Source organism: Alosa pseudoharengus, unplaced genomic scaffold, assembly GCF_046254945.1.
Source record: "Alosa pseudoharengus isolate Yale_2024_CS ecotype anadromous, Long Island Sound unplaced genomic scaffold, YU_APseudo_1.1 YU_APseudo_1.1_scf_13, whole genome shotgun sequence".
Classification (NCBI taxonomy): Eukaryota; Metazoa; Chordata; class Actinopteri; order Clupeiformes; family Clupeidae; genus Alosa; species Alosa pseudoharengus.
This window is the reverse complement of record NW_027468598.1, coordinates 7061954-7089100: the sequence shown is the minus strand read 5'-3', so window position 1 is coordinate 7089100 and position 27147 is coordinate 7061954. Positions and strand designations below refer to the sequence as shown.

At 45.8% G+C, this 27147-nt stretch overlaps 1 protein-coding gene across 1 annotated transcript; it reads left to right on the top strand.

Annotated features, from left to right (window-relative positions):
* Positions 1-381: 381 nt before the first annotated feature.
* Positions 382-27140, top strand: dhx36 (DEAH (Asp-Glu-Ala-His) box polypeptide 36). The gene is made up of 25 exons (XM_076281960.1): positions 382-1033; positions 1129-1277; positions 1393-1594; positions 1712-1750; positions 1842-2012; positions 2238-2317; positions 4331-4405; positions 5252-5418; positions 8441-8522; positions 9152-9292; positions 9640-9745; positions 12597-12684; positions 12922-12977; positions 13066-13130; positions 14274-14417; positions 16398-16515; positions 18161-18259; positions 20579-20752; positions 20883-20969; positions 21984-22067; positions 22497-22596; positions 22953-23043; positions 24496-24619; positions 26019-26171; positions 26717-27140. Exons 1-25 carry the CDS (start codon positions 767-769, stop codon positions 26915-26917), a joined length of 3063 nt encoding a protein of 1020 aa, XP_076138075.1. The 5' UTR covers positions 382-766; the 3' UTR covers positions 26918-27140.
* Positions 27141-27147: the final 7 nt, after the last annotated feature.

The window sequence follows — 27147 nt, the reverse complement described above, 5'->3', positions numbered from 1 at the left end:
ACACATGGTAGGGCTACAAAACTGTTGTGATCACAGAGAGCCTGGAGGAGGAAATTATTAATTTGGACAATATGGAGGACTACCTAGACTACCAGTTAACTACACTAATTATAAATTAGGCTATTAAGGTCGTTTTATGTGCATATTTAAAAGAACCTATAGCAAGACATAGCCTGATGATTAAAATACAATTCTCATGTAACGGCATAAGCTGTACCAATTTAGTTTCTATTCTTTGACTGAAAGACATATTATGAAACTTTTATTTTGCATAATGAAACGTAGCCTACGACAACGGACGTGTGTTTGTTTGGTGTTTTTGCCGACTTTTATTTTGATAACGTTTACACCGATGCGACTTTAAGCGAATGATGTCATCACTGTGCGCTTTTCTTGCTTTCTCTTTTCCTGAGAGCTGGATAAGTCAACACAGTATTTAGCGTTTGCTGTGAAATTAGATTGTTTGATTACTTGTTTTCATTCGAAAACCACCAATAATCCATCATACATTCTCTTTTACCCCGCTCAGACCTTTATGCGCAGTGCCACGGATTAACATATCCCTGCCAAGCGTGTCATCTCGTTAGCATCTGATGAACTGTATTAGCAGCAAAAAGAAGTGCATAGTAACGTTAACTGTGAATGCTCTTGATATGTTTTAGCCAACAGGCTATTGAATTGAATTTGGCCAACGATAATTCATGCTTAGTGCGGTTAACATATACTTAGGGAAAGGCAAGGGAGCCCTTGCACTGTTGTGGACGGCATGAGTTATGGTTATGGTGGCAGGAGAGGACGAAGAGGAGGTCGCAGGTTTGGCGATGGAAACGAAGAGAGATGGGAGCGTGGAGCAGGGTCGAGTAGTGGAGGTTATCAGAGGAACTCCGGGAACTGGGAATCACGGGAGGAACATGGACATGGAGGAGGAAGTGGTCCACGGGGTAAACATCCTCCACATCTGAAAGGCAGAGAGATTGGCTTATGGTACGCCAAATGGGGTGGTGTGAAAAGATCCGAACAGGAGAGGAAATCCGTGAGTATTTCTTAGATTAGACACTAGTATCTATAGATACGTGGTGATTACTCATAGTGGTGGATATCTCGTTATTTAACGCTTGCAATTTGTAGAGAGCCGTGGTTCAGATGGATCAATCGAGAGAGCAGCACATCACTGAACTACTAAACTCGGTTCAACGAGTGCCCAGCGGAGCTGGCATGGACACGGGCGCTTCCACATCACAGTGCTGGAGGTCCAAGCCACAGGAGAGCCATCACAGGTGAGAAGTCTGTGGGGTAATGACTTGCATGCAGTAAATACTCAAATCACTGTTGTTGACATGGCAAGTTTGTGTAACCAAAATAAGTGTTGTGACTTTGTTCATGTGTACTCAGTTACTTTGATGGGGATGAACCTCCTGAGGAAGTACCTGAAACAAAACCTGTAATTAAGGAAATCAAGCAAGAAAATGAGACGACCTGGGACAAAGATCTCGAATTCCTGTTTCAGGACATAGTACGCAAGCCAACCCTTGACCAAGAGCTCAAGAAAGACCTGCAGATAAAAAGGACTGACACTAAATATCTAGATATGTTGGTAAGAAACCCTACCTCACCTTTCTTGTGTTGTTATTCCCTATACAGTGTAGCCTATGAATATATACTCAAACTGACATTATGCTGTTATGTTGGATTAATTATTTATTTTTTCCAGAAATTCCGGGAAAAGCTCCCATCATATGGAATGAGAGAGGTACGACTGTCACATAGATCTTTAGACACACTCTGACCGCCTACTTGAAGTTCCAGCTGACAGACCTTTGTTGTCTTCTCTTGTCCTTCAGGAGCTGGTGCAGCTAATCCAGGCCAGCCAGGTTGTGGTGGTCAGCGGGGAGACTGGCTGTGGGAAGACCACTCAGGTCACGCAGTTTATCCTGGACGATTATATCGAGAGAGGCATGGGCTCTCTCTGCAGGGTGGTATGCACCCAGCCACGCCGGATCAGCGCTATCTCGGTATGCTTGAAGTCTGGACATCCACAGGCTGTTTGTCAGCAGATAAGAATCTTTTCAGAAGTTCTTTACTGAACCTGTTGTGTGACCTTGTTTTGCTTTGTAGCTGCAGAGTTGTGCAGGTTGCAGATGGCTTTGACTCAGACTGGCTGATTGAGCTGTAACATTTATGTAGATAATATGTGTGTAGGCTTGATGTTCTATCACTAAGAGCCATTTTCCATGCAGGTTGCAGAGAGGGTGTCTGCGGAGCGGGCTGAGAGCGTGGGCAATGGCAACTCTTGTGGGTACCAGATCCGACTGCAGAGGTGAATCACCTACGTTTAGGAATATTGTTAAGTTATGATATCTGGTTTGTGCTTTTGAGTCATGAATAAGGGTTGGGCAAAATTATGATGGTCAGATATTCGGTGGTCTTTGGTGTAAAAAAAGCTCAAATGAAACGTAAAGCAACCCACATTTTGGTCACACCTAGCCGTGTGTAGTGCTATATGAACACTATGGCGGTCGTGTGTGGTGCTATATGTTCAGCTTCAGTGTGAAACATTGGAAGATACCTGCAGGTTGCAAGGCTTAAAATTCATTTTTCAAAATAGGGGGGAATTCCCCCCTTAGGTTATTCATGTAGGGGGGATTTACACAATTTGGGGGGGAGGGGGGTTTCGATTCTGATACCAAGTCAAGAATTGCGATTTCGATACTTCTTCGATACTTTTTAAAAAATGTGTTTGATTTTGGGGCCCCCACCACCCTGATGTCATCAGTAATATATACTGTAGTGGGATCATTTACAACATGATGTGGTGTATCAGAAGGTGGCTGATTACAGTGCATTCATCCTGACCTAAATAGAACAACCTCTTGACTTCAAGCAATGTCATTCTCAAGTCTCTCGGCCTATCTCGGCTGCTCTGTCCCTTTTAAACTACTCACTTTCAATCTGTAAGATATAATCTGACAGCCAGGTTTCTTACTTCTTATTCCCTCCTTATGTCCTCTTGTCGTCTCGTATTGCGGCTAGGATGTTTCTTAATCTGAGATTGAACTCTGATGGTCACAGTGAACCGTCGACTTATCTTCACATCCTCTGTCCTCATCAGACACTCAAATCTCCCAAATTAATTTCTCCACCTTAATCCTCTGCCTCCTTAATCACCCTGTTCTGTCTCTGTTCTGGCTGTATAGGCTCAGTAGGCAGTGTACGTGTTGCATTTCATATTTGATGGCAAAGCAGTCTCTTGCCAGAATCTTAAAGAGGTTCACATATATGTGCACTGTAGTATTTAATATCTGCCTGAGTAGCCAGTCATTTCAGTGCATTTGGGAAAGTGCTTTCTAGGAGAAAGAACAGCCCCAGCCCCCATCCTAAATTAGCTGAAACCCCAGCCTTCGTAAATCAACAGTTGCTGTTTTTAGTGAATTTATTATTGATAATCCTCACCACCGTTTTATCTCATTTCAGCTTTTGCTATTTTCATCACTGGAAAATTCCATTATGTTCATTCTTATATGGAGGCAGTGTGTGTTTAGCTGAATTGTAGCTTTTGCAGTTGTTTGGACCTGGGGCATTATGCACTCGTGATTGGTCTGGTGGGGCCAGGCAGGCTCCAGGTAGAGCATCACAGGCTCCAGGCTCCTGTGAGTGCATTTCTCCTCAGAGCCACAGAGCAATAGTTGGACTGATGAAGGCTGCAGGAGGGTGGATCGATGGGGCCGGGTACAGATCATGGTAGGGAGCTGAGAGTGTGACACTGTTAATCTGCGGCAGAGGAGGCCAAGCAGGTGGAGAGGCTGGGAGTGCGGAGAGCTGTGATGAGCACAGGGGTGGGAGGCTGGAGGAGTTAATAATAGATGATGGCAGGAGGAACGGGGATGTGTGTCTGCCAGACCCTTAGGGCTTGTGTGTGTGTCTTGTCTTTTTATTTCCTTCCCTCTGTCAGTCTGTCTGGCTGTCTCACTCTGTCGTTCTCTCTCTCTTTCCCTCTCTCTTTGTCTCTCTCTCCCTTTCTCTCTCTTTCACTATCACCCCCCGTTTCCTCATTCGCCACCTGTCCATATAAAAGACTCTTCTGAACTGATCTATGCCCTGAGATTGCAAATGGAAAAATGCATGTTTGCAATGGACATTTTGTTCGTGTAAAAAAAAAAATGGAATTTGTGGGATCTATTTTAATTGCTTTAGTTTATGGTGAATGTAAAAGATATCGACCTGAAATTAGTTGTGTTAATTGTTTTGTTCTGTGCTGTTTTCATTTGACTATTATCAACCCCCCCCCCCCCTCTCTCTCTCCCCCACCCCTTCTGTTGGCTCTGCTTCTCAGCCGGTTACCACGGAAACAAGGCTCTGTTTTGTATTGTACAACGGGCATTATTCTTCAGTGGCTCCGCTCCGATTCGTGAGTGTTCTCCTCCCATTCATTCCTCTTCCATTCTTCTTTCTTTCTTTCTTTCTTTCTTTCTTTCTTTCTTTCTCTCTCTCTTTCTCTCTCTCACTCTCTCACTCTCCTTCTTCCTTATTTTCACTTAGCTTTGTCATTCTCTCTCCCCAGCATCATTGATGAGGTTCAGGTTTATCAGGCCTCTGCAGGTCTGTAGAGACTCTAAGCAGACTTAGAGAAAGCCCAAGGTCTGAAGCTGCTTGTGTGCTCCTGCAACCTGCACTGTGATGATGCCTGTATTCTACAGTGCCGCTTGTTTGACACAGACATAAAAGCCTTCAAACAAGACAGGAAATATTTCCTGTGGCGTGTTTTCATATGAACATAAATCATTTGTAAATATTTATAGTAGTTTTTGTTTCTATAAAATGCATGATTTGTTAGATGTACCATGAAAGATGATCAAGAAAGGGTACTAAAACTAAGGCTATTGAATGTTCTTTTTCTTTAGGGTTCCTGCTCAAAGTTTCTTTCTTTCTCAGTCTTCTAATTTCCCTTAAATTTTTTCTCTCTCTCTCTCTCACTCACTCTCACTCTCACTCTCTCTCTCACTCTCTCTCTCGCACTCTCTCACACACACACACACACACACACACACACACACACACACACACACACACACACACACACACACACTTTATTGTAAATAGTAAAGACTAAAATGTATCTTAGCGAATAAATGTTGCTGTAATTATAACAGTCTTTAAAATACACCTGAATGCAGAACTGGCTACAATTTTCTCTCCCTTGAATGCTTCAAAATAGCCAACATGGTCCTCCTTCTTTGATCCCACCCACTCTTAGACACCTGTCCAGCATTAGCCACCTGGTTCTGGATGAGATCCACGAGCGAAACCTACAGTCTGATGTTCTTCTCACCATCGTGAAGGACCTGCTGTCGGTCCGGGATGACCTGAAAGTGATTCTCATGAGTGCTACGCTCAACGCAGAGAAATTCAGCAAGTACTTTGGTGAGTAAAGACTCTAATGTGGAAAACTGACTAGTAGAATGGAGGGTATAACCAAGGGATGCCTCATTACTAAAGTTTGATGAAAAGTCACGTCCACAAACAGTTTGATGCACAATCCCAGTCAGGGTAGCAGCTCATGCTCTCCATTTGGAATACCGCAAGTGAGAATCTGTCTGCCTTTTATTCCAATGTAGTCAAACAACAAACAAAGTATTGATTGAAACAGCTTCAAAAGAAAATGGAGTCTTGTTCTCAGCCATGAGATTTGTCCCCGCTTTAAAGCAAGAGCGAGTTTTGTTTCCAATTTTTAAAATCCCTCAGTCTCAGTCTCGCAGTCTGCCTCTCCCTCACACGGCGTCAGGGCCGTAGCACTAAACTCTGGGCCCTGTACATCAGCAGTGTCTGTGGCCCCCTTTCCTGAGCCCTATCCCTTAGCATCTTGTTTTTTAATTTTGTTTTTATAACAAAATTGAGCCATATGTTAATCTATAGTGATTATTACTAAAGAGCTGTAAGCTGTAATACCACTTTTAGTCTAGCCTGTCCTAGGGGTGTAACGGTTCATGTATTCGTATTGAACCGAAACGGTACGGGCGTCACGGTTCGGTGCATGAATTTACACGGAGAATACACGGTATAAAAATACATAAAACTCGTGTGCGGATTAATTAATGTCATGCGCAATTACTGTTAAGTAGCGAGAGTTACGCGAGTTCTTTAGCGACACCTAACGCTAATCTGTAGCCTCGCCTTAGCTCTGAAGCTCTGATTGGCGCCTATGTTTTTTTGTCAGGTCGTCGGTCGAGTCAGTCAGTCATTAGCAGCACTAAGGTTAGACCCACAAGAGTTAGAGGATCCGCTAGTCTCTTTAAGATCGCAAGTTTGAGAACTTCAGTTACAGTAACGTTAGTAGTGAAAGAGTGGTGGATAAGATGAAACTGTGTGTCGGCGTTGTTCAGCAGTTGTTGGGTATGTGAGTGGAAAAAATGCTACACATATTCGAAGCCATCACCCAGATGATGTAGGCTACCAATCACTGAAACGAGGGGAAAAAACTTCCCCTGCGCTTCAGCAGCCTTTGGATACACATACAAATAGGGCCAAAACCTATGGCTTAAATTAAATTATTTCGTAATGACAGAAAGCTATGTAAATCGCGTGGTAATTACCTTTATGTTGGGGTAACTTGTAACTTCTCACATGAGGTTCTGGTAGTGTTAAGTGTATAGAGTAAAATAAAGTGACAACGCTAACCAGGCTAATAAACAAACCATGCTACGGTGAGTTAACGTCAAAGGGCAAAGTCACGTGACTTCTAGTTGTAGTCTGTGTATGAAATGAAAGGAGCAATTTCGTTTTTTTTTTTTAAACTGTTGACTGAAAATAGTGTGATATTTTCACAGTTAGTAGGCTAGATTATTACTTTACACACAATAAAAAAAATATTGAGGCAAATTGTAGACCCTTCCATATACAACTAAACACAGATGTTGAAGGTCTTGCTTAAGTGGATTTTTAAAAATATTTTTTCTATGTAATTTGCACTTTCAGAAATAAGAGATGCTGTAGGCCCAGTTTTATAGCTGATTGTCTTATTTTGTTTACAAGTTACAGATGGAGTCTGGGTACTTATTGTACTGTTTAGCCTACATCTTACACACTTCAGGCTGTTGCAGATAGCTCAGGGAAGAGACTGTATGACACTAGGTGGTACAGCCTGAGACATGTACAAAAAAAAATGCTTTCTGCATTTTTGTTTTGCTTTTCCCTCCATTGTACCGAACTCGTACCGAACCGTGATGTCCGAACCGAGGTATGAACCGAACCGTGACTTCTGTGTACCGTTACACCCCTAGCCTGTCCTAATAAATGATGTAATAATGTAATTAATGTATGATATACGTGTGTGATCCCAGACCACATTTCAACCCTCATTACTCAAGACACTGTAGTCTACAGTTACTTTACTATGGTGAATTAGTGTCAGTTTTGAGCATCATATTTAAGACAACACTATCTTTCCCCAAGATGGCCTATGTTGATGTAAAAACGTAGGCTTATTATCTAAATTGTATATTTAGCCTTTGTCTATGATTATAGGTGTGACCAAGATATCATTTGAAAAAATCAGTTGGTTTCTTGAATGAACCATCATAGGGATATTCACACAGTTTAGCATGGTCCATGTTAATGGACATTTTAATGCAGTCAAGGACACTATGACTCAAGAGGCTTTGTGCTCTGCCCGCCTTTCTTTTAGGTGAGAAATTAGTTAGAAGTTCTTGAAAGAAAGTATTACTGTTGCTGTGTCACTGAAATTGGTGCTTCAGGATTTGTTGTCACTTAATTATATTGGAGAGGTTATTACAGTGCAGAGGGGACTAATCCATTTATGGCTTTTTGTGGAATTAGTTCAAAGAGCTTCCTTCTACTGTAAATTACAAAATTAGTCAACTAATTAAAATGAAGGGCACCAAAAACAAAAAACTTTATTGCAAGCTTCTCAAAGGCCCTCCCCTGATTTGGACCCTGACAAGTCAATTCCAGTTTTCCCCCATTACAACGCCAATGCACAGCGCATTAGTCAGTGACTCACATGCTGCTCCATCCAGTGTAGGATGCTTAGCCAGAGCCAGCCAGCTGAGTTGTTACTGTAAAATGTCTGTTTGCATTTTGTAGGGCTGCAACAATTAAGCGAATAATTGATTAGTTGTCAACTATTGAATTATTCGCCAATTATGTGGTAATAGATTAATTGTTTTGTAAACTAATATTTTCAGCTTTACTTCCTCTTCTATGACGATAAACAAAAATATATTTGGTGTGGACAAAGCAAAGCATTTGAGAGCATCATTTTGGGCTTTGCGAAACACTGATTACCATTATTATTATTATTATTTTTTTTTTTTATCATTTTCTGACATTTTATCAATCAAACAACTAATTGTCAACTAGCACTCAAACTAACAAATCGCCTATTTGTCAATGACCAATGTTTTCCATTGTTCTTGCCCTCCTTTAGGTAACTGCCCAATGATTCACATTCCTGGCTTCACATACCCAGTCCAGGAGTATCTGCTGGAGGACGTGGTAGAGATGATCAGGTTAGCTACACTAGACGCCACTAGCCTCACCCAGCCAGCCACGCGGGCCTGCATGCCATGCCGTGCCAAGCCCAGCTCACACTGATAGACTTTTATGGTTTGGTGACAGCCACTCCAAACGTCCTTAGATTGTTTCCTGAAATAAAGCACTAGAAAGGGTGATTGGTATGTGGGTGGGTGGGAGGAAATAGGCATATAAATAAAGCTCTTTATAAGTACAGCTTGTCAGCTTTTTACTTCAAAAGACCATGTTTTTTATGGTTCTACTTTTTGACACGTGGCATATTAGGACAAATGGGACATGAAGGACTAGACTTCATATTAAATAATCACTCAATGTTTACTTTTATTTTTTACAGAGAGAATGTGTTACTTTGTGTAAAAGCATGCAAGTTATTTTCCATCTTACACAAAATCTGTGGTTTTCTAAAGGAAGAAAACCTCATGGATAACAAAGAATTGGCAATCTGTGTGATAGTGCGTGAAGTGTTGCCTACTTGGTGGATAGAATTGGCCGATTTTGTTGATCCAGATCTCCAACACACATGCTCACTTTGCAAGCCGTTTCCATGCTCAAACAACACGGAGACGTTGTGTGATGGGCTCTCTGTGTGTGTGTGGCTCCTCAGGTACCGACCTCAGAAGAAGGAGCGCAGGCCCAGGTGGAAGCGGGGCTTCATGCAAGGCCAGGTGGCGCGTCCAGAGAAGGAGCAGAAGGAGGCGGAGTACCAGGAGAGCTGGCCCTGCTATGCACGCACACTCAGAGACAAGTCAGTCACCCCTCACACAGCACACAGCACACAGCAGAGCACAAACACTCTGGCCGCTCTGATAAAGTTATCACATTTATGAGGACGCTTGAAAAAGACCAGTGTCAATATCATCATCGCAGCACCATTGTTCACATCTCTGAAAAGGTTCTCAGTGTGCTCAGTGAAAAATGTATCAACATCATGGCATGGCTGACTAGTATTATGTGTTTAATCAGCACAAAATCAATCTTGTGACACTATCTAGACTGTGGGAAATGTTTGTAGTTTGGGGATGGGAGTGTAGTTTTTTTTTTTTGTAGTTAAGTGCACAGATGCTGGTTCTCATGATGGACTATGATTGGCAGGTACTCAGACAGCACCATTGACGTAATGGAGATGATGGATGACGATGACAGAATTGACCTGGATTTGATCGCAGCACTCATCCGACACATCGTGCTGAATGAGGATGTGAGTACTGTGTGTGTGTGTGTGTGTGTGTGTGTGCGTGTGTGTGTATGTGTGTCAAGTGCGCTTGCTTCTCTGTGTGTATGTGTTTTGTGTCTTGCACGCTCGCCCTGTGTGTGTGAGAGGGAGCGTGTGAACAGAGACAGATGGGGGTGCAGTGGGTGCGGACCGCCACAGCAGGAGCTTATTGGCAGCTAGCTGGTTGTTAATAGGAGAGCTTAACAGATGCTACGTATGTGATCTTCCTATCTGCCCGTCTCTCTCACTATCTCTCTCTCTGTCCTGACAGTCCTTTCCTCTCCTCAGCTGCAGTCTCTCTCTCACTCCCTTCCTTTCCCTTCTTTTCTCCTCCTCCCACTCTTTGATCAGTGGTGCGGGTTCTTATCCGCGAGGAGATTCCGGGGCTTAAGGGTGTCTGCTCTGACGTTACGCCCTGCCGTAATGAAGATGCACTGCAGGCCACTCCGAGGCGAGGTGAGGGGAGGAGGTGAGGAGATGAGGCGAGGGGAGGGGAGGAGGTGAGGAGATGAGGCGATGTGAGGAGATGAGGAGAGGGGAGGGGAGGAGGCGAGGGGAGGGGAGGAGGTGAGGAGATGAGGCGAGGGGAGGGGAGGAGGTGAGGAGATGAGGGGAGGAGGTGAGGAGATGAGGCGAGGTGAGGAGATGAGGCGAGGGGAGGGGAGGAGGTGAGGAGATGAGGCGAGGTGAGGGGAGGAGATGAGGCGAGGGGAGGGGAGGAGGTGAGGAGATGAGGCGAGGTGAGGGGAGGAGGTGAGGAGATGAGGCGAGGGGAGGGGAGGAGGTGAGGAGATGAGGCGAGGGGAGGGGAGGAGGTGAGGAGATGAGGCGAGGTGAGGAGATGAGGCGAGGGGAGGGGAGGGGAGGAGGGGAGGAGATGAGGCGAGGGGAGGGGAGGGGAGGGGGCGAGGGGAGGGGGCGAGGCTGGCCCGTCCCTGGCCAGAGCACTGCAGCTGTGCAGATGCCACTTCATCTCATTAGCTGAACCCCACGCCAGGCCTGCTGCTGCTCTGCTTGGATGTTCGCCCAGAGTTCTGTACTCTAGAGAGGAGGCGCGATCCGCAAGACTTCTTATAATCGGGGAGAGTCGTCTTCCCTCCATGCTGTGCCCTTTCTAATGGCCATTTGCTTTAGCATGCAAAATCTGTGGCAGTCGAAAAAGATTGCGTATGGTTATAGAAGAAGAAGGGATCTGTCTGTTATCTATTTTGTGAATTAGGAATGGTAACAGTGTCTAAAATATAACTGCTTTAAAATATAGTTTTGGTCTGTTTGTCTACTTGATTAAGAGAAGAAAAGTGCAGAGTCCGTTTTGACAGCAGTGGGAATTTATGCACCATCTGTCGTTTCATTGGTTAAGTAAAACATGTGTTGGGAAATATTTCATGTTCAGCGTGGAAGAGGGTGTCAAGTCTGTTTAAGTGGCCCCAGTGCAATATCATGTCCAATGAATTTCTTGTGTGTGCGCGTTTGTGAATGGAGTCCCCTTGTGTGAGGTGGCGGAGGAAGCGTCCAGGTTAAGGGCTCTTTGTTAAGGAGAGAGCACGTGGGCAGATGCTCTTCAGCACGGTTGCCAAAAGGGCACTGGACAGACTCTGGCAGCCTTTTATCTTCCCCTTGATCTCCCCGGCCTTGTCCTCCTCAGCCGCCTGCCCTGTCTTGACCATGAGAGGAGGAGGAGGAGGAGGAGGGGTCGACTAGAGGAAGGTGTGAGGCAGGAGAAGGACAGGGCTCCGTGGGGATGATGCTGGTGACATCACATCACACACGTCACTGGCACCCTGGGGGGATGATGGGTTCTGCGGAAGCCACGGATTAATGATCATTAATTAGGCATAGCATTCGGGAACCGTGTGCCTTTTAATGTCAGCCTGGCTCCACAAGGAAGTGGAAAGTGGGTCAGGAAGAGTTCTGATGTACACAAAAAAATTCTCATACAGGTGCACACACACACACACACACACACACACACACACACACACACACACACACACACACACACACACACACACACACACTATTTCCCCAGCACCTCCATATGTTCCCCTATGGCCGTCACACACACCAGCTCATGATGTCGTGATGACTGGTGTTTTAAATGTTATACAGCATCTGGTCTAAATTGAAGGATGAATTCAAAATGAGGTGGCAGTGTCACTCCTCTCTGGGATTTCTCTTTCGGCACTCTTCACCGCCCCCCCCCCCAACACACACACACACACACACACACCCGTACTTCCTAATCTCCCCCCCTCTCTCTCTCCTCTCTCTCTCTCCTCCATCTCTCTCTCTCTCCCCCCCTCTCTCCATCTCCCTCTCTCTCTCTCTCCCCCTCTCCCCACTCCACTCTGCCTGTGAGGTGCTCCTCTGTCTGCGTGAGGTCAGCCAGGCGTGTGTGTGGAGGCTCCTGCTCACGTAACGGAGCTGTTGTCCTGGAGAAAAAAGTCGTCCGTCTTCCCGTTTGACTCGTGTTGCCCTTTTGTTCTGAGTAATATTTTCCTCTCTCACGATTAAGTGGGCATTTGCAAATGCAGCCATTACGCATGACGCAAGTAGCAGCCCGGCTTTGTCAGAGGGGTTTGTAGGACATCTCAAGCACTACCTGATGGTCTCCGACATGCATTTCATTTGCATGTGTTCAGAAGAGCCTTTTATCCATGGATAGATTGCTGTGCAGGTATAGATTTGATCAGGCTTTATATTAAGGGCTGTTTGAGAATATATCCTGTCTTGTCGTGTGCATTAGTTTGTGTGTAAGAGCATGCCTAGGTGTGTCTGTGTGTGTTTTCATGGGACGCTTTGATCTCATAATCTGGTGTGTGTATGTGTGTTTCAGGAAGGAGCCATACTGGTCTTCCTGCCTGGGTGGGACAACATCAGTGGTCTTAATGACCTCCTTATGGCTCAGCAGATGTTCAAGTCAGGTAAACACACACACACACACACACACACACACACACACACACACACACACTGAATCACACTGCAATAAGTCAGTGTGTTTAGTACATGTCTTGCAGAAGTAATTGTCTGTGATTGTTTTTTAAATGTCAATCAAAAGGCCTCTAGCTTACGGGTCAAGTCTGTAGCATGTCAATTACAAATCTAGTTTGTGTCAGGTTCTGATTGATAACATGGGTGCTGTCGGTCCTTTTTTCCAGATAAGTTTGTGATAATTCCACTTCACTCTCTCATGCCCACGGTCAACCAGACCCAGGTGAGCCCCTTATTCTCCCTTCTATGCACCTCTTGTCCCAGGGAAGCTGAAATTCAGCGCGATTGAAATATGATCTTTCCCCATTCAGGTTTTCAAAAGACCTCCACCTGGAGTCCGGAAGATTGTGATTGCCACTAACATTGCTGAAACCAGGTGTGTGAATAAGGGGTCATGCTATACTGTGAGAATGTGCTGCACGTGTCGAAGCGATTTAATGTGATCCACATCTGCTTTTCTAATCTAATCAAATAAAGAATTGAATAGACACAGCATTGTAAAATAATACAGGTTAACAAATATACAGACTATAAATATCATGTATAGTAAAACTATAATTAAAAGAAATGAAGAGTAAACAGCTTTTAAAGCTTTTAAATCACTCAGATGCTATTGCATTGTAGGGCTCATGGAGTGTCCTCGTCACATAGACTCAAGTGTACAGAGAGGGCTCTTGGGTGTGACATTAAAGTGGGCTTTCAAAGTCAGTTTAATAGCAAATACACACTGCTTTTTTGGGGAAATCAATTTAGAAAATCATTACATTTTAAATGAGGATTCAGAGCATGGTGCGTGCATGTGCGTGTGTCTCTGTGTGTGCACGTGTGTGTGTGTGTGTGTGTGTGTGTGTGTGTGTGTGTGTGTGTGTGTGCACGTGTGTGTGTGTATGCGTGCGTGCCTGTGCTTCCGTCACTCTGTGAGTGCTGAAGCGGGATCATGCTGCATCTTGCTGGTCTCGCTCACGTGGATTGCAGCTGCTTGACAGCCCCGTCAGGTTTCGGGGGTTACTGACGGCATCCGGGAGCTCCGTCAGCGCTGGGTGCCGGCCACACAGCACGGCTAATGAGTCTGCGGCAGGCGCAGCGTCTCTCTGCTGCGCTTTCAAACAGGCTCCAGCGACCTCACCCAAAATACACCCTTCCGCATCGCCTTGCATTCAAATGGATGGGCTTTCATGCCCACTGATGGGCTTATTTATAGCTCCCCGTGTGTGTGTGTGTGTGTGTTGGTGTGTTCATTTGCCTTTGAACTAAACTTAAGCTCATCTGTCCCTACCATTGGCAATAAGTATCTGTCATGTTTTTTGCGCAGAGATTCTCCCTCCCTCACGTTCTCGATCTCTTAGACTCTTTAGAGCGAAGAGAAAAAGCTGGCAGTGACAGCAATATATATTTTACGAAATGCATGTGACGATAATCATCTTGGGCAAATCGGGACACTCAAAATAACTGACTTGCATATTTGTCTCACTCTCTCTCTCTCTCTCTCTCTCTCTCTCTCTGCCTCTCTCCCTCTCAGCATCACCATAGATGACGTGGTGTACGTAATAGATGGTGGCAAGATTAAGGAGACCCACTTTGACACCCAGAACAACATCAGCACCATGACACCCGAGTGGGTGAGCCTGGCCAACGCCAAGCAGAGGAAAGGGCGCGCTGGCAGGTAGCTCAGCTCTCACCTCTGACCCCTACAGCTCTGCCTCTTTCTGTCCAGTCCCACTGGCTCTCTCTCTCTCTCCTGTCTCTCCTCTGTCCATCATCTCTGTCTACAACGACACGAAAGAAAAGAGAGAATGTTGGAAAAATGTCACTTTTATGTGGATTGTGGAGCCCTCTCCATTCTTTAGCATGACAGGCCTGTTCCTTATGCTGTGATTGTGATTGTGATTGTGATGGTGATGGTGATGGTGATGGTGATGGTGAGTGCTGGGCACAGTCGCTCTCTGGTCCTCTCTCATGTTGTTGTCCTGCTCCTTCCTCTGAGTGAGTGTGCTCTTTTAAAGGCCCTGCCACTGGGACTTCCATCTGTCCTCCATCTGCCTCTCTGCTCCACAGCAAGCCGGCGTGCTTCCTACTGTGTGTGTGCGTGTGTGCGTGTGTGTGTGCGTGTAGTGGGAATTGTTTGACTGACAGATGAAATGAGTGCCCCTGTTCCAGTCACACATTTAAAGCTTTTATCTGCCTGTGATGTTAAATGATATGAGGTGGGCGTGTGTATGAGAGAGAGACACAGAGAGAGAGAGTGTGTGTGTGTGTGTGTGTGTGTGTGTGTGTGTGTGTGTGAGAGCTGGGATGGGGAGTGATGGCTAAGTTGTTGTCTATGTATTGAGACCTGAAGGGGTTGGATGGGTTAGGGTGATTCATGTACAACCTTCAGCATTTAAATGGGATCAAGCCTCTTTCTCTCTCTCCGCCTAAATCTCTTCATCTCTCCATCACTGTGCATCTGTTTCTCAGTTTCTTTCCCTCTGTTGACATTTTTTGCATTCTTTAACTCTGTCTATATCCTCCTTTGAGTGCTAGCACTTCTGCTAATGAGCCGAGCTGCCAGAGTACGGTCTGCATACTCACACATTTAGCCGTAGCTCCTGTCGCTCATTTGCTTTGTCTCCACAGCAACCCGGAGTGTGTGTGCATTATTCATGAGCGCTCTCAGACCCACACCTGCAAACTTCACTGGCAAACCCACTCGCCATTCCTCTCCATTTCTCTTCTTTCCCGTGAATTTCAAATCCCTCAGCTTGCATTAATACTCTCCCTCTCGCTCATTTTCTTCCCCATTCTGGCTATCTCCTGCCATCTCACTCAGTTGATTGGATTGTGTGTGTGTGTGTGTTTGTGTGTGTGTGTGTGTGTGTGTGTGTGTGTGTGAGACAGTGAGTGAGAGAGAGGGTGTGTGTGAGTGTGTGGTAGTGATTCTCTGACTGTCCTCAGCGTTTTTTGTCCAAAAGGGGTTTAAAGGCATAAAGTAGAGAACTTAGTACCACTAAGTAAAAAGTTTTGCATTACACATTTCATCATAGGTGCTGAGAATAGAGAATAGAGATGTAACTATGCACTGTGAATCAGCTAATGTATGAAAGTTGTGAAGATTACAACCGGTTGAGAAAAAAAATTTTTGAACAGAATAGGGTATACGCTGCTTTTGATTTCCCCTGTTCGACTTAAGACGTCAGTATGATGATTGGTAATTATAGTAAAATTGGAGTCAGATTGGTCAAAAGATTATTCTAATTGAAAATAACCTTCTCAGGGAGCTGTGCATTACATGGGACACCTGCGCACACATGGGTTAGACTCTAATTTTTTTCCCCTCTCATTTTAAAGAAATAAATGAAATAAATGTTTCTCAGTCATAATTTGTCTGCAGCTTACTCTGTTAAAAAATGGTGAGAAAATTGTATTGTGAACTAAAATCTTGAATTGTACCAAATCGTGAGTTGAACATATCATTACATCCCTAGTTGCTATCGTTTGCCAGGGACAATGTATAGAATCAATTACCTGCATGTGTCCTTGTCACTCCGTGCCTTCATTGTTCCCCTTTTTTGGAAGTGGTTTTGGATAAAAGCGTCTGCTAAATGGCGAGATGTATAAATGTATATATCTGAATGCAGATCTGTGACTGTGTGTGTGTTTTCAGGGTGTCTCCAGGGAAGTGCTACCACCTGTACAACGGCCTGCGGGCCAGCCTGCTGGACAGCTACCAGCTGCCCGAGATACAGCGCACCCCACTGGAGGAGCTGTGCCTGCAGATTAAGGTGTGGCCCACAGAGACCAACACCATCAGCACAACTCCTGCATCTCACTTGCAGCTTTACTGGGATGGATGGTGTGTGAGACTGTGTGTGTGAGTGTGGGCGAGAGTGTGTGCAGAATGGGGCTCTTAATGATATCTCTCCAAACTGTGGCAAATCACACCCTTAATGGCCACTCAGTGTTGTTGTCTAACTGCTGTCTCTCTTTCTGTATCTCTTTCTCTCTCTCTCTGTCTTTCTCTCTGCAGCTGTTTGTCTGTCTTACACACTCTCTCTCTCTCTCTCTCTCTCTCTCTCTCTCTCTCTCTCTCTCTTTCTCTCTCTCCTTTTAAACACCTCGTCTGTGTTGGGGGCTCTAATGGGGTCTGAGGGAACAGCAGTAATGGCCAAATGGATTAATGGGTGTATTAATCACTGCCATTGTGGAGATGCTTGTTCAGAGCTGTCTAAGCACACCTTTTAGGGGTGTCACTTACTCCAATACTGTGCTCACACCTATTTAAACCTGACAGCCCTATCCTCAGGCACAGATACACACGCACACATGCGCACACACACACACACACACACGTACACACATACAAAGACAGACAGATACAAACACACACACAAAGGATGTAGTAAAACTTGAGAATTGAGTACATCAGGATTAGAAATGCTATTCATTACCTGCTGTAATCGTGCGTCACTAAGCTATTTTCATGCAACGCGAAGCTCAGATCCCGAAGACTGCGCTTCCTCTGATAGATCCAGACAGAACCTGCTGTGAATCATAAACACAAATCCTTCGCCAGATGGGTCTGCTTCTTAAAATCACAAACAGAACGCAGAACACACACTCTTGCTTTGCATCAGAAAAATAAAGACTTTCTCTCTCTTTTTCTCTCTCGCTCTCTCCCTCTAACTCTCCACCTCTCTCTCTCTCTTTTTAACTATCCACCTTTCTCTCTCTCTCTCTCTCTCTCTCTCTCTCTCTCTCTAACTCTCCACCTTTCTCTCTCTCTCTCTCTCTCTCTCTTTCTCTTGTGTTTGTGGATCTGTGTCCGTCTGGTTTGGTGTGTGAGTACTGGCCAGATGAAACACGTTCCTGGCGTTTTCACCCCCAGGTGGTTCTGAAGTGCCGGTTCATTCCTGATTAGGCGACTAGAAGAAAACATCCCTCGCATAGATTTGTGCATGACAATGCAATATAGTTGATAGGTAATGTAAGTCATACTCGTATAGTTAATACTTTACAGTACACATCTGCATCTAACTCCACCATACTTAATGCTAAGTAGGCCACATGGGCTCATATAATCAAGGTGTGTGGGGGTTCTACACTCATTGAATGGATCACCCCACCGGTGTGATAAACAAGTACTGTCATTTCCCGCCTATTAACTGGGGTTTATACATTGATTTTGCCAAATTTCTTCAGCTGTGAGGGCCATACACAAGGTCAGGCTATATGTGGGAATTCATTTATTTTCTTTGTTCTTTCTTATTAAAGCACAATCTGGTTTTGTTTCATTGGGCTATTGGGGCACTGCAGTGTGTTCTGCAGTTTGCACCCAATGTGGCTAGTATGGGGCTAATTACAGCACTCTGCAGTGCACCATAATGAAGTTTGAGTGAGTGTATGTGTGCGTTTACTGTTTCTCCACAGATTCTCAAGCTGGGCTCTATAGCCTCCTTCTTGCATAAGGCTTTAGACCCCCCCTCAGAGAAGGCTATCGAGCTGGCCATAACACACCTCATGGACCTGGTAAGAGGAGCTTACTGCTGGAGATGGAAATGGAAAAGTGTGTGTGAGTGTGTGTGTGTTTCTGGAGCTGTGCATGGTTGTGTGCATGTGTGAGGGGAGATGTGCGTGGTGATGTGTGTGTGTCTGTGTGTGTCTGTGTGTGTGTGTGTGTGTGGAGCTGTGCGTGGTTGTGTGCATGTGTGAGGGGAGATGTGCGTGGTGATGTGTGTGTGTCTGTCTGTGTGTGTGTGTGTGTGTGTGTGTGTGTGTGTGTGTGTGTGTGTGTGTGGAGCTCTGCGTGGTTGTGTGCATGTGTGAGGGGAGATGTGCGTGGTGATGTGTGTGTGTGTGTGTGTGTGTGTGTGTGTGTTTCTGGAGCTATGAGTGGTTGTGTGCATGTGTGAGGGGAGGTGTGTGTGTGTGTGTGTGTGTGTGTGTGTGTGTGTGTGTGTGTGTGTGTGTGTGTGTGTGTGTGTGTGTGTGTGTGTGTGTGTGTGTGTGTGTGTGTGTGTGTGTGTGTGTGTGTGTGTGTGTGTGTGTGTGTGTGTGTGTGTGTGTGTGTGTGTGTGTGTGTGTGTGTGTGTGAGGGGAGATATGTGTGGTGATGTGTGTGTGCATGTGTGAGGGGAGATGTTCGTGGTGATGTGTGTGCATGTGTGAGGGGAGATGTGTGCATGTGTGAGGGGAGATGTGTGTGTGCATGTGTGAGGGGAGATGTTCGTGGTGATGTGTGTGTGTCTGTGTGTGTCTGTGTGTGTGTGTGTGTGTGGAGCTGTGCGTGGTTGTGTGCATGTGTGAGGGGAGATGTGCGTGGTGATGTGTGTGTGTCTGTCTGTGTGTGTGTGTGTGTGTGTGTGTGTGTGTGTGTGTGTGTGTGTGTGTGGAGCTCTGCGTGGTTGTGTGCATGTGTGAGGGGAGATGTGCGTGGTGATGTGTGTGTGTGTGTGTGTTTCTGGAGCTATGAGTGGTTGTGTGCATGTGTGAGGGGAGGTGTGTGTGTGTGTGTGTGTGTGTGTGTGTGTGTGTGTGTGTGTGTGTGTGTGTGTGTGTGTGTGTGTGTGTGTGTGTGTGTGTGTGTGTGTGTGTGTGTGTGTGTGTGTGTGTGTGTGTGTGTGTGTGTGTGTGTGTGTGTGTGTGTGTGTGTGTGTGTGTGAGGGGAGATATGTGTGGTGATGTGTGTGTGCATGTGTGAGGGGAGATGTTCGTGGTGATGTGTGTGCATGTGTGAGGGGAGATGTGTGCATGTGTGAGGGGAGATGTGTGTGTGCATGTGTGAGGGGAGATGTTCGTGGTGATGTGTGTGTGTGTGCATGTGTGAGGGGAGATGTGCGTGGTGATGTGTGTGTGTGTGTGCATGTGTGAGGGGAGATGTGTGTGTGTGTGTGTGCATGTGTGAGGGGAGATGTGTGTGTGTGCATGTGTGAGGGGAGATGTGTGTGTGTGTGTGTGCATGTGTGAGGGGAGATGTGTGTGTGTGTGTGTGTGTGTGCATGTGTGAGGGGAGATGTGTGTGTGTGTGTGTGTGCATGTGTGAGGGGAGATGTGTGTGTGTGTGTGTGTGTGCATGTGTGAGGGGAGATGTGTGTGTGTGTGTGTGTGAGGGGAGATGTGCGTGGTGATGTGTGTGTGTGCGTGTGTGAGGGGTGATGTGTGTGTGTGTGTGTGTGAGGGGAGATGTGTGTGTGTGTGTGTGTGTGTGTGTGTGTGTGTGTGCATGTGTGAGGGGAGATGTGCGTGGTGATGTGTGTGTGTGTGTGTGTGTGTGTGCATGTGTGAGGGGAGAAGTGTGTGTGTGTGTGTGCATGTGTGAGGGGTGATGTGCGTGGTGATGTGTGTGTGTGTGTGTGTGTGTGTGTGAGGGGTGATGTGTGTGTGTGTGTGTGTGAGGGGAGATGTGTGTGTGTGTGTGTGTGTGTGTGTGTGTGTGTGTGCATGTGTGAGGGGAGATGTGCGTGGTGATGTGTGTGTGTGTGTGTGTGTGTGTGCATGTGTGAGGGGAGAAGTGTGTGTGTGTGTGTGCATGTGTGAGGGGTGATGTGTGTGTGTGTGTGTGTGTGTGTGTGTGTGTGTGTGTGTGTGTGTGTGTGTGTGTGTGTGAGGGGAGATGTTCGTGGTGATGTGTGTTTTGTGCGGCGAGTGGGAGCACATGAAGCACAGCGACAAGCAGGAAACATGACAGGGGAACAAATGAGGCATAAGGAACTGTCTCCAAAACAAAGCCCAGAACAACAGGAGCAACCAAAAGGCGAAAGCAGTGGGTAGACTGACATGTTCTCTCTCTTTCTATCCCTCTATCCCTCTCTCTCTCTCCATCCTGCTCGCTCCCTCCCTCCCCATCAGAACGCTCTTGACAAAGAAGAGGAGCTGACCCCTCTGGGTGTCCACCTGGCGCGGATGCCAGTGGAGCCTCACATCGGCAAGATGATTCTGTTCGGAGCGCTGCTCGGCTGCTTGGACCCTGTGCTCACCATCGCCGCCAGCCTCAGCTTTAAAGACCCCTTCTTCATTCCAATGGTGCTTACACACACACACACACACACACACACTCACACACACACTCAAAGGATCTTTTGTCAGACCATGTACTGCATGTACAATAACATGGAGCTGGTGATATAAAGACCCTGATTTGTCTCTTTCTCAGGGAAAGGAGAAGCTGGCAGACAACAGGAGGAGAGTCCTTTCCAAGAACTCCAGGAGTGACCATATCACTATTGTGAATGCATTCTGGGTATGAAATGTACCCACTTACGCCCACATACATGCATGCATACTGTACATGCATGCACACACATTTGCCATTACACACATTGATTGCAGAGAATGGCAGTGAGAATGGCAGTGAGGGCTCTCCATGGACCCCAAATGAGCCGCATGCAAATGCAATCAGCGGCTCCTATTGTGCAGCTGGCAGAGAAGACAATTGAAGACAATTTAGTGTTTTTCATTGCTGAAGATTGGAACATGACATTAATGGTGCCATGCATTTCTATTGGAATATGACATTAATGGTGCCATGCATTTCTTTTGGAATAGGACATTAATGGTGCCATGCATTTCTATTGGGACCTGAATTTCATGTAATTATGTGCAATGAGAGGGTTTCTGCGTAGGACAAATTGAAATGTGGTGGTCACACACACACACACACACACTAATGTTATAATCTAGTATATTATGGTCCAATAATAGTGTAGCATGTGCTATACTTAGTCCAATAATAGGGGTCAGAGAGGGTAGAGTTTTGCATTGTTTTTTAACCACTCTATAGACTGGATGAGGCAAAAGTGAAATGAGAATATGAATTATTAAAACTGTAATCAACTGGTTATGTGCTGTATATCACAATGTTGGGTTCAGTATGGCCTTTAGTCTGCCACAAAGTCTGTTGGTGTTTAGGGCTAATGACTTACGCAAACCAAGCTGAAATACTTTTTGTCAAAGTATTGTATCAAAATATGAAAGTGCACTGATATACAAGAGTGCTATCATGAAGGTGCTCAAATAGTGTTATTAATAGTGCAAACATGAGAGAATTAGAGTCATATTAAATTGGAATTTCTGTGGGTATAAACGTGGTATCTGGTATCTGATATCTGATGCGGGGTATAAACATCATTCTATGTGAGTTCCCACAGACAAAGGGAATTGCAACTCTGTAGCTTAAGAGGTCCAGTGTGAAGATTGAAATCTGATCTGATTGAATCTGAAAACACATGCCCTTGATTTTTGGTTTCTACTCTAGGGCTGGGAGGATGCTAAACAACAAGGCTACAGATATGAGAAAGACTACTGCTGGGACAACTTTTTATCTGCCAACACACTCAAGGTGAGACTCCAGCCTACTCCCAGCTGTTTCAGTGTGGGGAGACCTTCAGTTACAGCAGCATGAGACACAGGGGATGAAGGGATACAGGAAAACAGGAATACATTACAGTCTACGTACAGGATTACATTACAGTCTACGTACAGTTTACGTACAGGAATACATTACAGTGCACGTACAGTCTACGTACAGGAATACATTACAGTCTACGCACAGGAATACATTACAGTATACGTACAGGAATACATTACAGTACACACACAGGAATACATTACAGTATACGTACAGGAATACATTACAGTACACGTACAGTCTACGTACAGGAATACATTACAGTATACATACAGGAATACATTACAGTACACACACAGGTATACATTACAGTACACGTACAGGAATTATGTATAACTCCTCCGAGTCTCTCTCATGCAGATGCTTCACAACATGAAGGGCCAGTTTGCAGAGCACCTGCTGACTGCCGGCTTTGTCAGCTGCAAGGACCCCAAATCCCCCAGCGCAAACATCAACTCAGGTAATTTGGCGAATCCTCCGAGTTTCCAGCTCTGTCTATTTGCCTTCTCTGAGTAATTGGGTCTTGGGTCTGCAGCCCGTTCTGTCTGAGTTAGCCTCGCTTAGCTGCATGACGCATTCCTATTCCGTTTGGCTGTGAGGTTGTCAGGCCTGCCTGTCCTCTATGCATGGCTTTAATTGCCTTTCGGAATAGGACGTGTATCTGTCTGTCCGGCTCTGTGTCAGACAGCCTGTATTTTCATGCATTGTGGACATTGTCTTTAACCTCCACCTCAATCTCTTTTGTATTTCATTACTACCCCCCCCCCCCCCCGCCCCTCTCACTCTCTCTCACTCTCTCTATTTGTCTGCCCATAGAGAATGAGAAAATCATAAAAGCAGTCATTGTAGCTGGTTTGTATCCGAAGGTGGCCAAGATCCGACCCAGCCACAACAAGAAGAGGCCCATGTGAGTAAACACGGTCACAAGGAAGCACTCTGTGTGCATAAAATCAGTCATGAGACAGGGGACTTATTGGGAGTCGGCTCTCCACTCACAGTGCCTATTATGATGAGCTCTGACTGGTCTATTATTCGGTGGATGCCCTTGGGTTCTATTGATTAGTTGTGGATCAAGTGACCTTCAGTATTTTATAATGAAAAGTTGTTATAGTCCAAGGGAATCGGGGAATAAGGTTGCTGCAAGAGCGTGGAGAAGGGAATTGTCTGTTAAAACAGAAGCGTCCTTGAATAAAAGGAAGATGATGGCCTTCTCTCTTAAAACCCTATCCAGGACAGGTTTTTTTTTTCTCATGGCTGGCATCCCTACAACATGTGTTCATTTGAACTCATTTTACAACATAGTCGTATTAAAGATGAAAGATTAGACCGCATACTAAATAGTGAAATGGATAAAAAAAGGTCATTTGTATTTGGTCAGCTGTCAGTGATGGGGAATTTGACATGGTCACATTTGTCTTTCTATTATATTAGTAAGCAGGGATGGTTATGGTGATTATCTACTGAACTTGAGTAAACACAACAATTATACTCTAAGCACTGCAGCACATTGTTTTCCATTGCTAGATGTTAAATATGTGGAGTAGAGTATAGAGAATGGAGTATAAACTAGATTAGAGGTGATCTAGTGCACATTCTTCATTCATACATACTTATTTGGCCAAGAAGGTCGATATGAAATGCAACCTGTCCTTCTCTAAGGAATCCTGATTAATGTTGCTTAATGCTCGTCCAGCCAGACCATAACAAAAAAAGACAAATGGTGCATTTTAAAAAGGGACAACAAGTCTCAAGCCAAACTACTGGAATTCAGGCAATATCGGGCAACATGCTGCAAAACAAGCTTTTAAATATAGTCTGTGTTGGTGTTATAAAGGGAAATGGAAAAAGAGGACTGACATTTCCTAGTGGTGACAGGGCCGCCTGGATGACTGGGACGCGGTGAAGATGCTGACAATAACAAAAGGACTGTGTTTTGGCAGGTGTTTTGAGAGAGGCGCACTTCTAAAGAGTGTGAGGAGCTTTTCCATGCCGCCTGCACGGCCCATTTCTCTCTTCCTCCCTTTTATTTTTGACGTCAGTAATCAAATGGGTCTCGGCCCGTGTCTATTTTTAGCACACAGCCTCAGTCTTGACATGGCGCAAAACTGATAGTGAGGCAAGCGCTCCTCCTGTGACATCACGGTAAAGTCATTACCAAGAGCCGGGAAAGGAGCCCTGATGGTCTAATTCTGTCAGTCAGCCCCTATTGATTACCAGCCCCAGATAGTGGACACAGGCTGGAACGCAATGAACAAAAACAACACCTCTCCTTCACAGCTGTTTTTCACCCTGGAAACCTGGTGGTTCACTTGCACTTGCCTTTTTCACCTTTGTGTGTGTGTGTGTATTGCCTCCACAGGCCGGCAAAGGTGTACACCAAAGCGGATGGGAAAGTGTGTATTCACCCCAAATCTGTGAATGCAGAGGAGAGAGAGTTCCGCTACACATGGCTCATCTACCACTTGAAAATGAGGACGACCAGTGTACGTATTCTCCCTAACTTTACGACTGCAGAAAAACCTGGCTCTGGTGTCCACTTCTCCTCCTGACAGCTGTTGTGACCAGTGCACGTCCCCTCCGGCAGCACCCGAGACGGCTTCCCATTTGAGCTCATTTGCATTTGAAAAGTCATTATGCGTTATGTGAAGCAAGTGACCTGCCTGCCGAGGAGGAGAAAAGGACAAAAGGCTTCATCTTGATGCCTGACGTGTTTTTAAGGAAACCGTCATATTGTATTCAGCCTCGGCGTAGGCCTCAGCAGCTGTAGCTTTACATCAAAGCCCCCAGTTTCAAGCAAGCCAGCGAGCAGAGAAGAGAAACAGTCTGGCCGCACACACACACACGCACACGCACACACTTCCCAGTGTCACGTCTCAGTATAGTGTTTAATGTTGTCTGCTGTTTGATGTGGTGTAGCTCTCAATGATGGGAAAGCCTTGAGAGGAAGGATGGACTTGTAAATGGCACAGGTGTCATTCAGAATGTGTGCTGGATGAAATGTGAGAGAGAGAAATGGAGGGAGAGAGAGAGATAAATGGAGGGGGAGAGGGAGAGAGATATAAAGGGGAGGGGAGACATGAGTAGGCTTTGGAGGACTCAAGGGCCAGCAGAAGGCTTTGTGCCAGGAGGAGTCTGATCACCTGCCCGATCAGAAAACCACAGCCCAGAGCTGTCCCTGCTCCCTTTGCAATATTAAAAGCCATAGTCAGACTGTTTTACCTCAATCTATGAACACCTGTTTACAATTCCCACTATGTATTTATTTACACCTACTTTTATTTCTTTATGTAGCAGCTGTGTTTGTAAATTATATTTTTTTGTTAAACCATTTATACTACCTTTTGATTGGTTGGTTTTCTCGCGCTTCAGTCCAGTACTCTCAAAGGGATATGAACCCCTCAGCTTGAGTTCAGTGACCCGACCATCCACAGATCTGTGGGCTGCACACATTGAGCATGGCTCTGCTCCCAGCCTTTGATTCGCTGCAGAGCCAGTGTGCGTGGGAGTAGGCTGGGGAGGAGAGAGGAGTGCGTGGGGAGTGCTGCTTGTAGCCCGACTACATTTCAAGCACATTCACACCTCCAGTGAGTCACTGCTGTTTGGCTCCCCCTTCAAACACCGCAGGGAGAACTGACAGAGTGAGTGCAGGAGAGAGAGAGAGAGAGAGAGAGAGAGAGAAAGTGTGAAATGGGAGAAAGAGAGAGATGGGAGAAAATGAAAGGGAGAAAGTGTGAGATGGAGAAGAAGGGGGTTAGCTTTGCCTGCGGGTGTGATGACATTGATGTTTTTTACTCCATCCTATCGGGCCTAACACCAAAAAGGAGGCCCTACTGTGTCTGTTAATATGCCCATCATGTGTCCCTGTCCCTGTCCCTGGCACAGATCTTCCTGTACGACTGCACCGAGGTGTCTCCATTCTCCCTGCTCTTCTTTGGCGGGGACATCTCCATCCAGAAGGACCAGGACCAGGAGACCATCGCCGTGGACGAGTGGATTGTCTTCCAGTCCCCAGCACGGATCGCCCATTTAGTCAAAGTAAGCTCACGTCACCGGTGCCTCAACCCTCCACCATGAGACACAGCTGCTGTGTTTGTAAATAATGGATTGTGTTGACACTTTTGTGCAGTTTGGCTCTGGTTGGGGCTAAATGCCACCATCGCCTGTGTCCTCTGTCAAGCTCTCATGCTGAGTGTCCTGACATCAGGGCCGTGTCCATGGGGGGAAAAGTAATGTGTGTGTGTGCGTGTGCGTGTGCGTGTGCGTGTGTGTAGAATGTGTCCATGCATGATTCTGTTTACAAATTAGTTCATTATGCACATGTACACTGTTTCTCAACATGGTTTGTGAGTGTGGGTCTACACATGCTCAGTGTTTCGCAATGCACAGGGTCAGTTCACTCATGCACTCAAGCTCAATGACCTAGAAAGCTGGCAGTTAGTATTTTGATCGAGTGCGTTCTTGAGTAAGACTGCATCTGATTGGGTCTGCAACTGATGTCTCTGCTTGAGAGAGATTCAAGATTCCTCTCATTGTTACATGACATTAGACTTGTCTAAGAGGGTAACATTCTTGGGTTTCAGAACCTAAGGAAGGAGCTGGACTTCCTCCTGGAGGAGAAAATCAAGAACCCAAAGCCGGTGGACTGGAGTAACCGCAGCTCCAAAGACTGTGCGGTCATCTTCGCCATCATCGACCTGCTCACCACTCAGGAGGCCGACAGCAGGAGCGGCCACACAGACTGGAGCGCTGCCCCTAGAGACGACGACCAGTATGACTACTGAGCGAGCGGACTGGACTCTGAAAGAAGCAGAAGTGACCAGCGTGCGTGCAGCCATGGCCTCCTGGTCCCGGCCACACACACGTGCTGTGAGAGAGAGAGAGAGCGAGAGAGAGAGAGAGTGGTCCCAGGAGCCTGGGGCCACCCAGTGAGAGCTCACTCCCACATCTGCTTTTCCATTAGGAGACAAAAGAACGCACACCTGAAATAAACATCAATGCAACTTCTGTGCTT